The 17,649-nt window shown below is 45.1% G+C and overlaps 1 protein-coding gene across 4 annotated transcripts in view; it reads right to left on the bottom strand.

The window, feature by feature from the left end:
* The window catches only part of ppp3cb (protein phosphatase 3, catalytic subunit, beta isozyme), a 43,589-nt gene extending 25,940 nt beyond the window's left edge, over window positions 1–17,649 (bottom strand). For 2 of the 4 annotated variants that reach the window (XM_028009215.1, XM_028009214.1), the window contains exons 1-3: window positions 16,513–16,616; window positions 5,741–5,941; window positions 3,099–3,223 (exon numbers count right to left, since the gene is read on the bottom strand). In XM_028009215.1, the coding sequence (XP_027865016.1) occupies window positions 3,099–3,223; window positions 5,741–5,941; window positions 16,513–16,594 (408 nt within the window). In that variant the 5' untranslated portion in view covers window positions 16,595–16,616. Of the gene's footprint in view, window positions 1–3,098; window positions 3,224–5,740; window positions 5,942–16,512; window positions 16,617–16,900; window positions 17,121–17,542 lie in introns of those variants that run through there. The other 2 variants (XM_028009216.1, XM_028009217.1) reach the window with 2 other exon arrangements.

Below are 17,649 nucleotides of genomic sequence, written 5' to 3' on the forward strand. Positions count from 1 at the left end.
GAAGGTTCAGCTCCTGGTTGGGACATTTAGCTGTGTTTAGGTTAGAGGGCTCCATGTCCAGTCCTATGCAACCAAAATGTAGACAAACAAATGATAATAAACACGTTTTAAATCTATTCTGAATTTACTTATTCAATGTGGACAACACAAACACATTGGGGCAAACCAAAGACCTTGTTTTTAAGCATTATAGCACATAAGCTAATTTCCAATTCCCGTCCGCCCTACCTGAACTCAACCGAAGCTCCCAAACAACTTGGTGGCAGACTGAGTAAGAGCTTAGATATTTGGTTCACTCCAACGTCTTTCAGTTTATGATGGATTTAAGCTCAAAACAGAATGACTTAATTGTATAATTACAATTAATGTGGCATTAATGTAGATAACCATGCTAACAGGCGTATCGGCCTCCCGTGTCTATTCATGCTGAGCTAAGCAATTTCTTGCTCCTTATCTTTAAGGAAATGCTCAGTAAAAACAAGTCTTGCTACAAAGGCTAATTGCATGAGGCAGAGTCTGAGCCTTTCTCTTCCCATCATTAAACCCGGACTAGAAACTCGGAGCTCAGCGCAGAATCACGACTGAGCTGTTGCAAGGATTTCCTCCCCTGAATGAGCAAGCCATACTGCCGCAATTAACGGAGCCGGAGGCGAGCCGATCCTTCCCTGGGCCCAAAGATAGACGCAAACAGCCCTCTTTGACAAGAATCGACCCGAATCAGACCGCGCTCATTAGGTTAACGGGAGAAATTAATATGAAAACGGCCGCAGCTACGCGTGACATCTTTGCCAACCCGGTGTCTTTCTTTCTTTCTTTCTTTCTTTCTTTAGTTCGTTTTTTTATTATTATTTATTCTCTTTCTTTATTTCTTCTTGCTGTATTTCGTTATTTATTTCTTTCTATTTCTGTGACTTCTTTCTTTCTTTCTTTCTTTATTCTTTCTTCTTTCCTCCTCCTTAATTCTTCCTTCCTTCCTTCCTTCCTTCCTGTTCCTTCCTTCCTCTGGTCCGGCCCCACAAATGACTCAGAAGATCTTCTCTCACCTTCACACAGTGTCGTCCCTGCTCTACATTAAGTTCCTCGCCTCGGTGCCCTTGGGAAGTGTTAACAAGGTGGCCTAAATATCGCTCCCTCGGCTCGAAATACTCTCCATGTCATACTCCATTGTTGCTCAACAGGCTTGCAGATTGTGGGTTTTGAGTCACACTGGAGATCTGGTGCTCATTTCTACCAAAGTGGTGGAAAGATACACAGTTTTTGATGAACTGGATGTCCTAAAACCAGCCTACAGTCGAAGCTGATAGGTTGCATTTCTTTTGCGTGTGCTTCTGCCACTCGCATTTATGGTGTGTTCACATCTGATGGGCCTGAAAACTTGGTTAGACTGGGGACCAAATTTGCAACATTTGTTCCATATTCAGCAGGTGCGGTTGTCTTTCACACTGCTCCAAGTCAAATGAATGAAACCCTTCAAAAAACCTGTTCCCCCCTCACCTTTGGTGGCGCTGCACCAAGAACCACTGATGGAAATGACACACAAACCTCTGAAGAAGACACTGAGCGCAACTTCCCTCTTCATGAAATGTAAACAAAAATAGAGCGGGATTTCTCTTTTGTCTTTGGTAAAAGACCTCTGGCCATTTTCCCTCCTAATGCAAGGCTCTCACATTTGTTTTGGTTGTTTTTACCCAGAATGCCCTCCACTACAGTTCGCTTCCTGCTTTTGGAGAGGTCTACAGTACAATCTGCTTTAGTCCACATATGCATTTGAAGCACACCAGAGTTCACTTCAACCGAACCAAGACTGAGGTTTTTAGGTGGACCAGAGTTTGCTTTTTTGGTCCACTCCACAATATGCGCATTCACACCTCGTTGAATTTTCTAGGCAAAAGAGAAATCCTACTCTATTTTTGTTTCCATTTTGTGAAGAAGGAAGTTGCACTCAATGTCTTCAGAGGTTTGTGTGTCATTTCCTTCAGTGGTTCTTGGTGCAGCGTCTCCACAAGGGCGGGGGACAGGTTTTGTCGAAGGGTTTCATTCGTTTGCCGTGGTACACTCCAGTGAAAGAGAACCGCACCTGCTGAAAATCTAACAAATGTTGCAAATTTGGTCCCCAGTCTAACCGAGTCTACCAGACTATCAGATGTGAACGCACCATGAATTTGAGCGCGACCACGGAAGATGCAAACAGACTAGAGTTTGGTTAAGGTGGGCTAAACAGGGCTGGTGTTGTCAGGACTTATATCATGTATTATGTTACGTACATAGGCGTAAATCCCAGAGGAGTGAGGAAGGGGGGGGGGGTGCGGACCCCCCCAATCTTGGAAAAGTCTAGAAATTTTTTTGTCAAAGGTAACAAACATCTCATTCATATTTAACTCTTTAACTTTTAGTTAATTAGAAGAGTTAGTGTCTGGTATTTTTAAAAAACTTAACAAGTTATAACAAATTATAATTTAAACAGCCCATACCTTGCATTGGGAGCCATTTCAATAAATCAAATGTTAATGAGGAATTTTATTAAGAGCAGTTACTCATTTAGGCTTTTTTATTTAGAACCTTAAATTTTTGTAAAGGTGTGGCAGAGATTAGATCAGTGAGACTGAACAAAACTCGCATAGAAGCAAAATTTGAAGTATAGTTTTATTTCTCAATCATTTGCTCAGTGAGAAAAACACGTTTGATGTGCATTACTGGTCATTTTTGGTCTTGGAGCTTGAATGTGGTCCACATTCAAGCTCCAAGAGCTACGTTACGTTTACGTTACATTTCACTGTCACTTTGCCGATCCCCTTGCCCCCCCAAAAAAGTGGTCTTAAGAAATGTTCTGGTTTGCGTTCCCTGCCAATAATGAGATGGAATTTACGCTCTTGGTTACATAACACACAGTACAGTGTTGAAACTGTGCCAATGAGGGGGGCTCAGGTTCCCCCTGGATACCACACAGTAAACCTCAGGGACTGCACACCACTAGCACTGTTTCTCCTGCACGGTCACTGCGTTTGCAGCACAGCGATGCAAAGAACGTTTCTGACTGAACGCACACCCGAAAAAGAGCAGATTCAACCGGGTGTTTTCTACGCTGCACCGTTCCTCACCTCAATACTGAAGTAGCCCCTGTCCACATAGTCCCCAAGGAAGAGGTAGCGTGTGTTGGCAGGAGAACCTCCCACTTCGAATAGCTTCATCAGGTCGAAGAACTGGCCGTGGATATCACCACACACTGTGGAAACAGCAATGGGCACATGTGAACAATCCAGCTAACAGACGTGGGAGTGTTTTTGCTCCACCGGCTCCATATGGCCCGGCTCGCATCCGCAGCAGTAAAACCGTATCTGTCCCGACTGTCGATCTGAAAACGTCACTCATCGGACTCACAAACAGGAGAAATCGAGCATGAGGGTGTGTTTATTGCCTTCATTTATGGATGTTAAAAACCTTTAAACTAAATTGCAAATAAACGGTGGACCATATTTCCCATTTGTTGTCGAAATTTGTCGTGAAAGTACTGGTCTGTATTAAGCTTCTATTTCACAAAACAATAATGAGTCAGTGGACAAGTACCTGGACTAAGTACGTACCTACTTGAACCAGATTTTGTGGTATTACTGCACACTTCGTTGTATTCCAGTGGGGTTTTATGCCACAGACCGACACAGAGTAGCAGATAATTGTGAACTAAGAGGGAAAGGACACATGGCTTTCATCTATTCACAAGTACAATTCTGAAAAGTGCATCCTAATTTGAAGATCTATATTTTGGTGCAATTATATTCAGCTTCGCACATGTAACTACTAATATTTTGGGCCATCCTTTGGCGCAAATTAGCTCAAGTTTTAATAAATACTACTGTAACGAAGTTTTGTGATTCAATTTATTTTGGAACACACAAGTTTGTTCTTCAGCATTTTTAAAGAGCCGTTTTGGAAGGTCGCAGACTTCTGACTTAGAGGATAAATAAATATTAGCACCCATAGTAGAACTTGCAAAACAATTTCACAGTAAATTTCATTTTAGAGAAAAAAAAGGTTTTAAGATGAAAACATAGAACTTGTTCACATAGATACTTCTAAGATGTTTTCCAGACAGAGGAATGCGCACACAGATCGAGTTACACGTTCAAGACCTCAGGACTGTCTGTCTGCAGAATCTCACCATCGCCATCCGTCTGGTCTCTTCCTTCACTTTTCGTTGATGTCACAGTTCAACCTCCTCAGCGTTTTATGATGCCCGCTTTCTTCGTTCTGTCTGTCTGTCTCCCACTTCCTGCACTTCCTGCTCCAAAAGGCTTTACTTTCATTTGACCTGGCAATCGGCAGTGACCTGTGTGTGGTCTCCTAAGACTTTACCCCAGTTTCCTCTCACAAGCTTTTCAAAAGCCTGTCAGTTCAAGTTTCAGCCCTCGGCTTACTTGACAATCCTAACCATTCTGAATATCTAACCGGAGCCAATCTCTGCACCTAAAGTCAGGCAGGAAAACTTTCTTTCTGGATCAGAGTCTATGTGGGAGAGGAGGAACCTGACAGTAGGAATCAATATGCCGCTCGTCGGGAGCGAAAAGGTTGGCGGACCTCTGCACTAAGCTGCTTATGATCGGCTGTCTCGCCGTCTGCCCGTCTGTCTGTCCTCGTCCCCGGGGATCTGTACCTGTGAAAGCTGAGCGATGTTCCCACACTGCGTGGGCAACAGCAGCCCACGCAAAATTATCTCACTGCTCCCATTTGCATACACACACACACACACAAGCTGAAGCAGACGCAAAGGTGCATTAACCAAACAGAGTCAATAGGTTGTGAGTGTCTCAGTCTGACTGGCCGGTTTGTTTCTGAAAGACGTTTCTTTGTTTTTTTTAATTTCGCTCTCACTGTATCGTCCTTCCCACGACATTATCCTCCACTCAAAACATTAGCAAGGCCGGGAAATACATGCACAGATGACCAAATCCACTGCTTCACTCAGCGAAGTGGGACTGAACCGCACTCCATTTAATAAAGGCCATAAAGTGTCTAAATGACAGATAAACGTCACAGAGAACAGATTGTGAATAATTTGGGGCTCAACGGCGAACACAAGAGGAAGCAACCCTGTCATCGGCATATAACAAATCCTTCTAACAATCACAATTTAATCACTAATCAAGCCCCTACACAAGTACATTGGTTGAAATTGGGCCTCTGAAGCTCCTGCTCTTTCTGAAACTCTGCCTTCAGGAAGTCATCACGTCATGGCTCCGCTATTAAACACATTAACATTTTTACCAACGTTTCACTGAGAAGTAGCTCCTGTAATGAGCTCAGCTGTTCCAACTGGTGTGCCAATTGCTGCTGGCTAGTCTGAAGGAGCTGAGTGGGGGAGGCCTGCCCTGTCAGGTGGAGGCTTGGAAACTGCAGCTCCGAGGAGGAGCGTGGTCCTCGAAGGCAGAGCTAGGTCCACCAAGGCGTTTTGTACAGCTGAATGGTTGCCATGGAGATTAAAGGATTTCTTAAACACGCATGAAATAATCAAAGCGACACTCCAGGTCTGTTTTTGACAAGGGCATAAGATAACATGACATAAAGCTTAAAGAAGTACATTTTTAGATTATACTACACCAGTCGGTCCCTTTTATGAAGCTAGCTACATCTTATGCTAACTACTAACGTCAGATAAAGTTCATAAACTGCCCCCTCGTTGACACCAACCATCTCATTGCTGCTGCACAGATCTGTTTTACTCTTCCTCCTGACCGGAGCTCCTTACCCGTGACTGGCGCCTCAATATCCAACATGGTGCGCTCCTGGCGCAGGATGGCGGCGCCCTCATCGATGATGCGCAGGGCCACGGCCTCCTCCAGCCGGCCCTCCTTTGTGAGGTGAGCTTTGAGCAGGTCCACCCGCGGGCGGCCCTCCGAGTCAAACACCTCCTTCATGGTCAGCCGGTGGGCCAGGGGGAAGGGGACCGCTGGATTCACAGACGGAACAAGGAGGAAGACATAAGAGAGCGTTATTCAAGATGGCCGCGAGGACTGTTAGAGTAGGTACATGGACGTAAAGGATGGCAGGTGTCTGAGGATTTTGTGAGTCTTTTTTCTTTCTTTTTTTTACGGGGTTTCTTCTCAAAAAGGTCTGAATTTTTCAGCATGATTTCGTTAACTTGTCTGCCTCTTTTTATGCGTGCCAGTGTGTGAGCGAGCGATCTGGAGGTCTGCGCTCGCTGCAATAAGCAGGGGCCTGCCGGAGTCATCTACCCGCCTCTGTTCTGCAGTAACGTCTTTCTTACATAATGAAGGCCCCCAGGGCCCTGCTGGAGAGGGGGGGGGGGGCTGGACCCACGACGAGTGTGATACAGCAAGAGTGCGCAGCTGCACACACACGGAAAGAAACACTCCACTAAACACTCTTACGCATAATTACAGACCAGGTTTGGAGCAAGAAAAAGAAAACACCTATAAAATTTAGAGAGAAACAGAAGGGGTAGAGCGCCGGGGCACATGCGTGCATTATGTATGACACAATGGTATTAATACGGAGGGTAACGCATGTTTCACCTAACACACACACATACACACAAGCAAGTAAAAGCTCATAAAAGGTATTGTTATGGAGGATCCACGGAGCCTGTTGGAGCCCCATCAGTGGTAACACAGATAATGGCCTAGATCAGACACTAAAACTAGGCCTGGCTCTCTCTCTCTCTCTCTCACACACACACACACACACACACACACACACACACACACACACACACACACACACACACACACACACCCCTCACCCCCCCACACACAGTATGTCTTTCTATCTTCACAAAGTCTTTACATTGACTTCCATTAATTGTTCATTAATTTCTTTGACCTAACTATGACCTTAACCCTAAACCTAACCATTACCAGTACATGCCCAACTGTAGCCTGGTACAAACCAGCATCTTGTTCGACGCTTCGCTTCGTCCAGAGGACCTGGACTCTCAGCTATTGAGAAACCATTGCTTCCTGGAGGCATGGACTCTGTTGAAGTTTGTCCGTGACGTATGTAATGCGCCAGTGCGACGTTATGACGCTTACTGGAAATCGCCTGTGCTGAAAACAACCATTCTCCATTGCAAAGAGAGAAGTGACTCGCTGAACGAGGCGGCCGTTTAGATGAATTCAATATTTGGAGGTGTGATCAGCACGGACTGAACGGCTTAGTTCACTTCCTTTGCTGCCATTGCTAAAACTACCCAGAAAATCGAAATCATCGTTCACAACCTCTCCTTCTGTTTGCTGTTTGGCCTGGTGGATATGGGAATCCAAGTCTGTGGGAGAAAACCCAGACTGAGCACTAATGGGAAATGAAAATTAAGCAACAATTAAGGCAATGGCCAGACTTGTCTAATCCTAACATGGACTCAATTCATACCTTAGTCCTAAACCCAGAGCCTTACACAATAACACCACTTATTTTGGTGTTGGGTTCGCTCCTTATGGAAGCCATGAAGAACAAACCCAACAACAGAGTATGTGTTAGGAAAATGGTCTTCACAATATACCAAATACAAGGCCACTCACACATTTCAACTCTGTCCCTTTGCTCCTTCTTTACCTCCATTTCACCTCCTTTTTCTCTTACAGCGTAAATCCTTCTTATTGCTGCTTAACTCTCTTAACTCTTGAAATCAGAAGTCTTAATTCAGTGGCTTCATTTCCTTTGCTGAATGAGCCCTAACTCAAACCGAGACAGAAACACGCCGCAGCCCACAAACAGCACGTTCGCTCCTGCTCTGTTTTTTTTCCCCTCGTACGCCGTTCTCTCATTTAAGCCATCACAAAACACTTTTCTCCAGAACCTATTTCGGGGAACGTCGAACCTGTCTGTGACGCATACAGACTCGCTCCAGCGCATATTTGGGTATCCCTACAGTATCCGAAGGTTCCTCGGGGGCCGTTTGAGATTGCAGTTGTACTTCCTCCACACTCCAAACCGTGACACTTTTACGTGCCTCGAGGTTGAACGCGACACACAAGAGACCCTGAGACGTCCCAGGACCCTCGGGGGGCCGAGCGCCGGGGGCGTCTGTTTTCCTTCACCCCAGAACGGCGGCACTCCAACGCTGAAACCAGTTTTGCATAAGAAACCATGGACTGGATTAATATTTCAAAAGGTTTTGTGCACTGCAGGCTGTCAGATAACACAAGCCAGAAAAAAACACAAAAAAACCTAAGAATTACTCATGCATGTAAGAATATGTGTGACTTCTTATTGAAAAATAAGGCAGCCAGTAAAAAAGCATCCAGCCTGGCTTCTTGTACAACTGATGGTATATACCATTGGAATAAAAAAGACACATATCTGTGTTGCAGTAAATTTCCAGTCAGGGGGTAAAGCTTCAGTTTGGGTGCATGTCGAGGCAACGGAGGCAGAGGGAAAGAAGTAGAGAGTGAAACTCTTAAATTGTGCGAGGAGTGTGAAAGTAGGGCAGGTATGAGAGAGTGGAGAGCAGCTTGGGGAAGGAAAGGAAATAGAGATGGGAAACTTTAAACTAAAACAAGAGCAGATGATGATAATGATATTCATCAATGTTTGATGGCTATAACCGTTTTCAATCACATTTTGCCAAAATGTTGAATTAAAAAAAAAAAAAAGCTCCAGATTGAGAAGAAAAACCCACGCCGGAGGTTAGCATGCTAATTCTTTCTGAATCACGTCTCACAAACATGCATGTTGTGTTAATAATCGACGCTTGGTTTCCTCCCCTTCGTGTGTTAGCCCTGACGTAGCCGGCGCCACACCTCCGGACCAACATCGACCGCAACCCTCTGAGCGATCAAGCTGGGAAAACTGATGGATTGATGCTCTACCTCTAAAGCTTTTTCTTCTTCAAAAGCGATTTATGTTTTCTTTCCCGGGCGCAGTAACAGATTGATCCGACGTTAAGGAATATTTAATTGCGCACTGAGATTAATAAGCCTGGAGCTGAGCGCTAAAGCACGAAAAGTGTATTATAAACAGTAAACTCCGTGTTTTGCTGTAGCTGTAGAAGAAAATTTGGGACATTTGAAGTTTTGACTCAAGTTTTACAAGAGTGGTTTTAAAAATAAACTATACTGCAGTGCCTTTGTGTGGCTGGAGTAATTATTAGCGTGACACTTTAAAGCTGGAGGAAAACGACATAGATTATCGCAAATCAAATCAATGTATTGGATTATCAGTGGATCACGAGAAAACGGGACACGAGTGAAAAAACGCCTGTAGTTTCACTCAGAAACGGCTTTTGTGTGGCGTTGTCTTTGTGCCACCAATCTGAGTGAGCCGTGAAACTGGCACGAGCGCACATGTCTTTGTAAGCAAATGATCTCATGCGCGATCGCTAACTTTGCGTCTTCGCACGTGAAGTGTGGCTCGTTTTCATCCAATCAACATACTCCTTGGATGTAAAACAACAAATCGAAGGCGACTAGTCGAAATGCTCCAGGAAGTGACAGAAGTTACGAAACAGAACTGAGGGAAAAACAAAAGAAAACGTGAATTTCTTGAAGGTCTAACAATAGCTAAGAAAGCAAATATGCTTATTTTGTGCATTTCCGGTAACATTTCTACATTTCTTGAGCTGCTATATGATGTGCCACAGTCAACTCACATCCCCTGGATTTTAGAAAACCTTTCATCAATCTGGAACCTAAGCAGTAGCCGCCCCATTTTCCCACGAGGACAGGCTCCTGCGAACCAAAAGAGTGCTGTCAAGCAACAACAACCAGACAGGCCTTAATTTGAACTCTGTCACAGCAGACCTTTCTGGTTAATATCTAAGGCAGCAGTTTGCTTTCAGGCAGCGATGCTGCTTCTCCCAAGTTTGAAGCAACAAAAAGGGAAGTTAAAAAATGTCCAGAGTGGGTTATATCCATCAGCTGAAAACACAACGTACACAGACAGGTACTGTAGTCACATCAGCAGCTTAAAGGTTTTCTTTGACCAGATATTGCCGACCACGCTGGCTTGTGCAAAGTGGATTTCGCCCCTGTGAAAATAAACACACAAGGCTGGTACCAAGTATTTTAAACCTCATCTGAGGACTTAGGCGCTTTAGCTGATTCTGTCGCTCCATGTTGTCGCTCACTAACTCATGTATGCCGGACCATCTGTTGTGTTCCCCCCTGTTCTTCTGAAACTTGTTTGTTGTTCAGGTCTTTTGTTTTGCTGCCTTCGATTCGCTGTAGTACATGTTTCACATGAGCGGCAGCCATATTGAATACTGAATGGGCTGCTCGGCGACCTCTGGCTCGGTTTGAATCCCAAATCCAACGGAAGTTTTGGTTTTCCAACTGGGAATTTCCATACAATCAGAAAGCACCATTGACAGTCTACACTTTTAAAACAAACTATTTCATAATTTTACTGCTGATTTCTTAACAATGACTGTTAAAATGTACATTTATGTTTGCTAACAACCCATGTTTGATGCATCAACCCTCCTCTTTAGCTGCGGCTGAAGGTCGCAGGATAAGTACATTTAAGAACAGACGTTTCAGGAACTTTTGTTCTTCCTGTCTTTATGTACTAGATGCCTAAAAACAATACAGTAAACAACAATAAAGAGTAATACATTCATAGCTAACTATATGAAGCCAAGAAATACTACTGTGTCCACACAGTTTAAAAACAAACAAAGGAACATATATTTGACATGAGTCAGCCACCCTGACACAAATATAAGATTATTTCAATGCCTCAACCAAAATATGTCACCATGAAATAATGAAATCAAGAAAGTGCCTTATCCAGCTGTACATTTATGTTTATTGTTACTGGCTAAGCTTCAGTCACCCTGGCAGGTTCCCCTCTCTTTTCAGCCAAGATCCTGATTTATTTTTTAATTTATCAAGGGGAAAGCCACTTTTCTTGGTTCTTCTGGTCGTCTAATGTGCCAGTAAGCTGAAAAGGAGAAGACCCAACAACTCTTTTTTTTTTTTCAAACATTTTCCAACAACACGTTCTAGTAACCACCAAAGTCTCACTTCACATGCTTTGTGAATGTTCAAAACATCTGGGACTCATCTGAGGAGCAGACCGCTACCAGACCCGAAGAAGACCTTTCACAATTTTTGACTTTATGGCTAATGCATCGTCATTGTCTTTCAGTTGATTATCAAGAAACTTTTTATATCTTTGTGCTGACTTTGAGAACGCTACATGGACAGACACTGGTCTACATTTCTCTACTCTATACGTAATTACTGCTGATCTTCCTAAATACAAGACTTACAACTAAAAGAGACAAACCTTTTTATTCTGTGACTCCTCTAAAGGCTGACTAAAACCCTATTTTTTTTAAAAAAAATCTTCCCTGTTTGTTGAACTTTATCTCAAAAAGTGATATCTGGATAAAGTTTTACTTGCTTATTTTGTGGTTGATTTTGTCTGTGGTAAAGTGGGGTTTTAAGGAAAACCATTAGCTAATGCTAACGCATTGTTAATAATAATGTAATGTGTGTGGTTAATGAATGAAGGTATTGGTCGCTTTAATGTCTTAATCTGGGAACAGACTCCCAGAAAACCGCAGCACAGCTGAAACACTGAGTTTGTTTAAATCAAGACTAAAAACACACCTGTTTAGAGTTGCCTTTGATTGACAATAACTGGAACATTGATCAATATATTTGATGTGTGTTGATGATTTTAACAAATGCACTTAGCAGAACGTAATGTCTGATTTCACAATTGGTGACTATTTGATGTGATTATCTTGTTTTTTTAAAAATGTGTGTCCACTTTAATCTGCCTCGTTGATGAAATGTGTTACACAAAAACACTTGACCGATTGATAATATCATGCACCTCATTCAACGTCACAGGTTAATTCACGCACATCCATCATTTTATCTTGGCTCAACGTGAGAACATACTGACTGAAAAGCGCAAAATAAGCTAACGGCTGAAGACTTTTACAGCATCTTCCTGCTGCAGTTCGCGGCGGTTTTCGATTCTCGGCCGATCCTCCACAGATGAACTCCTCCGTGAGGAATTTCTGAAACAGCACAGCTGCCAGCTCAGCCAAAAATCTCCACATTGCAGAGCAGAGACAAAGAGAGAGAGGAAGAGAAGAAAAAAAAAATCTATGACATAGCTTTCAACCAAATCTCCTAAATTTGTTCGTCCGGGCCCAATAGCCTAACTGGAGCAGAATCTGATCTGAATCAGATTGCTATTGTGCGCATCATCTCTAATGGCTAAAGTTAATTATGGGGGGGATATTTCATCAGTTTAAATGACAGAGGGAGGCGGTTCGCCATCAGGAGGTTCTGGTGCGGGAGGCAGGAAGTGACAGCGAAGCGAGAACAGACTGATCGGAGGAATGACGACAGAAGTCAGCCATGATGCGTCTGCCCTTCGTTTGAGCCTTTTACTGCAGAGGCTGCAGGAAAGGACTGACTTGTGCCGTGAAATTATCTGAAAGTTGCACCATTTGGGTAGAAACACAGCTGCTGTTGCTTTTCTGCAGCTATGATGCATAAACAGTTGAATCCAGATGTGACACAAACTGTCAAGCGTTTCCTTTTTAAGGTCAGTTTACCAGTATTATTTCTAGTTAGATGTCTGAGTAATGAGAGTTTTGTATTATTCCTACACGTCAGAAGGTTACATACTTTATATGTATTTAATTTTTAGTAGAACTTCCTGATAAATTCTAAGACTCGGGTCAAATGTTTCGGTTTTCTCCTACTCTCGTCCCTCCACACAGAACCTATGTAACGTAGCCAAGTTTGACTAACCCTTACAAAACTTGATAAAGCTCATTTATAGTCGGATTGTTACGTGTGGCCACTCTAAAACATTTACTTTGTTGCACTTAAGTCATTCTAAGTAATCGGTGGCATGACTGGGGGTCATTGTCCATTTGGACGACCCATTTGCATCCAAGCTTCAACTTCCTGATATATTGCTTTAATGTTTCCACGTGATGCCATTTCTTTTGTGAAGTACAACAGAAATGTTTCCTCTATACATCCACTCTTTCCACCATGATGTAAGAATGCTCCTTATGTAAATTTCAGTTCCTCAGACCACAGGACACGATCCCGAGAACCAAAGTAGTCTTTGTCACAGTGTGTTCAGAAAATGTAATCCAGATTTGTATTTGCCTTTAGTCTGACGCCCTGAACAGTATGACGATGACATTCTCATCGTGTTCACGCCTCCTCATAATTGTTTGAACTGGACGATGGTGGCGTCTTCAAACACCTGGAAAGCTATTCTCAAAAACCGAGCCCGTTTGTGTAACAGTTGATTCCCAACCCCAATCCTAATCCTCCACTGACTCTTCATGGGCCTATGAAAGCTTTACAACGCCATGACAATGCAAACACAAGTAACAGACCTAATAATCACTCTTTCACAGTAAACTTTAAGATGGGATTAGGACAAATAGACTTCATTTGTGAAATGTGCTCAAAGCTCTTTACACTAGAGCCACATTTAAACCGGTCGCACTCACAAATATGCTCACGTCTCAACAACAATACAGATCAGCAGCTGGGGGTTAAGTGCCTTGCCCAGTGGGACGTTAACATGTGGCAGTAGGAAGCCAGAGTCCAACCCACAACTTCCAGTTTGCGAGAACAGGAGTCTCCTCACTGAGCTGCAGTGCCTTTCGTTGGTACCGCATCTTTTGTGGTCCTGCGCTGCCGAATTAATATCTGAAAGCTCACAGCTGGGCAGGATATCAGCACATCAGTTTGTGATTTATGAATGGCCAGAGGGCGCTGAGAGAGAGAGTGAGAGCTCAGGTTTCGCCGCTTTACGGAGGAAATGTTTTGTGTAGGTGGCTACTGTCTGGTCAAAGTCGCCCAGAACCCGTTGCCATGTTTACTCTCTCCAGGAGCTCGTGAAATGTTCGGGATTGGCTCTTCTCAACGCTTGCCTCTGCGTGAATAAACGACGGTGGGAGGAATTCACGGATGAATTAATGAGAGCAAGAAATGAGGATGCGTGTGACGGAGGGAAGACCCAACCGTCCGCGTGTCTTTGTCCGTGTTCATCCGCCGTTTTCTTGACCCATATCCGGTCAGCAGATTTGTGGTTCTTTGAAGGGGATTTTACGGGGATGCGAGACAGCCGATGAGTGAGGACCGTCAGTTTCCACAGCGGCTCACACTAACACAGAAACAACAGCCCATCCCTGAACAGCCTGTCCTCATTAGACAATCCCTTTCTCTCTCTCTGGAGTACCTTCTCTATAAATAGTCCCTGCCCTGCCACCCTCCCCACAGGGCAGAGAGAGGCCTGTCAAGGTGGGACCCCCGACCCTCAAGGATAACACCAACACACACACATACACAACCACAATTAACACGGAAAGCTGGGAGAGAACGGGATACGAAAGGAAGTACGCCAAAAGAGCCCCCAGGCTTACCGGAGGGGACTTTTCTGTGTGCGTGTGTGTGTGGGGGGTCGGGGGGGGGGGGGGGGTGACAAACTTCCCACTCGTGTGCTTAGGCCGAAGACTACAACTCACAAAAGAAAAGAGATGCGTGGCAAGCCTTAATATGTGTCCGTACCCTTTGATTTCACCTATTTGTGAAATCTTAACATGTTTCCACCTGTTTGATTGGAATATTGTGTAAGATTGACTGCAGCTTTAGCTAGACCCTGCTTTAAATACACTTTGAAACCACGACAATGCATGTATATCTATGTAGTTATAATTGAAAACAGTTTATTGACTTAAAATCCCCCCCTCCGGCCTCCAGGTTCTGCGTTACGGCCCTGCGTTTGGTGCCAGAGAGCAGAGCTCCTAGTGCGGCTCCACAATTCAGATGGCTGCTGCACAGATTTGTGTCACTTATCTTAATATTAATAATCATAATGCCGTTTAGTTGCACAACTTTACGGACTCGTTCATTCGTGGCTGTTTTCACGTTTACTGCGCTGTTCAGACTAGTCTCGATGTTTCTAATGTTCTGGATAGCTCGACGTAATTGACAGGTAATATATGAACTTGACAGTAACAAAGACACAGCGGGACGGATCATCCGGGAAATGACGGACAGGGGGAGCCTGATTAAAACTATCTGGAGGTCAGACACATTCTGGGGTTTCTGTCTGCTTATTTCCAAGCCCAAACGAGCAACTTCACGGTCAAAAACGAGCCCAAAGAGCGCAACCCGCGACTCATTAAATTTGCTAGCGACTTTAAAAAAATCAAAACAAAAAAAAACACACACACACACACACACACACAAAAAAAACACAGCCGCTTATAATAAAAGGACTTGGTTTTTCTACCAACAAAATGAGCATCTCCCTCTTCCCTCCATCGTTTACGTTTCTGTCGCATAGAAACGGCGATCACTCGACAAGACGCGTAGAGGAAATGAAATGGAATTCCAAAAGAAAATAGTAACGCACAATGATTTTTGATAAGTAACTGTAGTCTGACTACTGGATATGAAACAGCAACGCGTTAGATTACTCGTTACTGACAAAAGTGGTCCGACGTCACTGTTTATATGTGTAGATGCGGACCAGGGTGGACGGCTGGTGGATGCTGTGCTGCACAAATCTTTTTAAGCAAACATTGGGCAAAAGGCAGCATAATTGCAAGAGCTCCCACCCCCTCCGCCCCTCTCCTCCACTCCACGCATCTTCCCCACCGCTCCCATTCCACGCACGACGCACGCACGGAATACCGGGGCATGCCCAAGCGACGTAACGTATGCAGCACCTGCTCCACTTCTCCGAGCAGAGGCATAGAGAGACGAACTTTGAGTGTGTGTGAGTGAGTGTGTGAGTTTGTTTGTTTTTTTAGGTGGAGGATGGCTGGGTGTGGGGGAGGGTTTGTGCGTGGAAGCCGCCGTTTTGACCCGATGAGCACGGCAATCTGTGCAAGCTCGACGGATCATGACCCGAGTGGATCCCCCCCACCCCACCACCACCATCACCCCTCCTCTCTTCCTCTCCCCGCCGTGGCCGCCCACGCTTAAAAGCAAAAATAAATAAATAATTTTTTTTTTTTTCAAAAAGCGACACTTTAAACACATTAAATATTCCGTAATCCAGCGGCGCTTCCACACCATTAGAGCGGCAACACAGACTCGGGTCTACGTAGCGCAGCATCCCTAAGCTCCATTTTGTCTCTCGTTTGAAAGTCGGGAAAAACAAGAGAGTGAGGAGGGGAGGAGGAGAATGATGGTGATGGTGGTGGATGAGAGGCGGAGGCTGGAGGGGGGGCAGGGAGACCTTTAAGGAGACGCGGAGGAGGACAGGCTGAATCACCACTTTGGGGCCATTGTGAAAAAAAAACAACAACCCCACAACAAAATAAGAAAACAATCGACTTCAACCCCAATGGCGCCTTTTTGGATGCCATACTGACTGACTCTCTCAGTCGGTATGGTGATTTCTCCATCAGGTTTCGCCACATTACACACGCGAAACTCGGGCACGAGGCCTGGCAAAGTTACCATCCTACACACATAACCCCCCCCCCCCCCCCCCCCCCCCCCCCACACACACACACACACCCACACACACACCCACACACAAACACACACACACCTGCGGTCCAAACGCATCGATCATCGGACTTTGGCTCCGACTGGATCAGAAAACGCGAATGTAGGTCAACACACTGGTCCATCCAGAAAAACAGGTAGATCACCATAAGAGTCTTTTTTTAATTATTATTTTTTAAAGGAGGACCCCCCACGCCCCCCTCCCAATCCCCAGCCCTCTCCGACCCCCCCTGGCTGACACAGTGACACCTCTTTCCAGCCCCCCCTAACCCCCGTTCTCCTCAGCATCCCCGGGCATCGTTGCAGCATCATCCCGTGACACTGCCCGCATCCGCAGCATCAGCACCACATCGACGATCTTCTCACCAGCCGCCGCCATACCAACCCCCCTTCCCCCCTCCCTCCCTCCCAAACCCCCTCGTTCAGTTTACCTTTATGTCTGCCTTTGGCCGTCATCGTCACGCTGTTTGGGGTTTCATTGGAACGAGATGCTCGTCGTGTCCCCTCTCTCAGTCAGTCAGTGCTTTCCTCCCCCCAACCCCCCATCTCCGCCTCTCTCTCTCTCTCTCTCTCTCTCTCTCTCTCTTTCGGTTCGGGTATTATTATTATTCAGTAACACGAAACCACCGCTAGGAGAGGAGCGCGTGCAGCTCGTGCGGCAGCAGCGTGCCGTGTCGCACAGTTTTGCCTCGGCTATATGCAGAGAGGAGGAGACAAGATTCCCTCCCCCACCGCCCTCACCTCCGCTAGAAAATGGGATAATGCCTCGGTGAGGGGGTGAATTCTAATAGAATAACGAGGGAAGACCTTGATTATGGCGTATCATGCCGGATACCCCCACCACCACCACCACCACCAACAACCCCTCCCTGCCTCCTTCAAAGGCTCACAGGCGCATGCATGTTGACTCGTCAGCCAAATGTCCACCCTTTTTTATTATTATTATTATTATTATTATAATGAAAACGCTCCGCTCAGAGTAATAAAAAAAACAGGACACACACACACACACACACACGCACGCAGATGAAGCGCGTTAAGAGCAGAAACGGGCGCGGAGGAGCGCTGCCTACATTTGATCACCCGGTCCGTCGGACTTGCGTTGCTGTCGGACATCCTGGAGTCGCGACTGGAGCAGAGCCGATGGAGTGGGGGGAGGGAGGGAGAGGGTGAACGGGGG

This window comes from Xiphophorus couchianus, chromosome 23, assembly GCF_001444195.1.
Source record: "Xiphophorus couchianus chromosome 23, X_couchianus-1.0, whole genome shotgun sequence".
Lineage (NCBI taxonomy): Eukaryota > Metazoa > Chordata > Actinopteri > Cyprinodontiformes > Poeciliidae > Xiphophorus > Xiphophorus couchianus.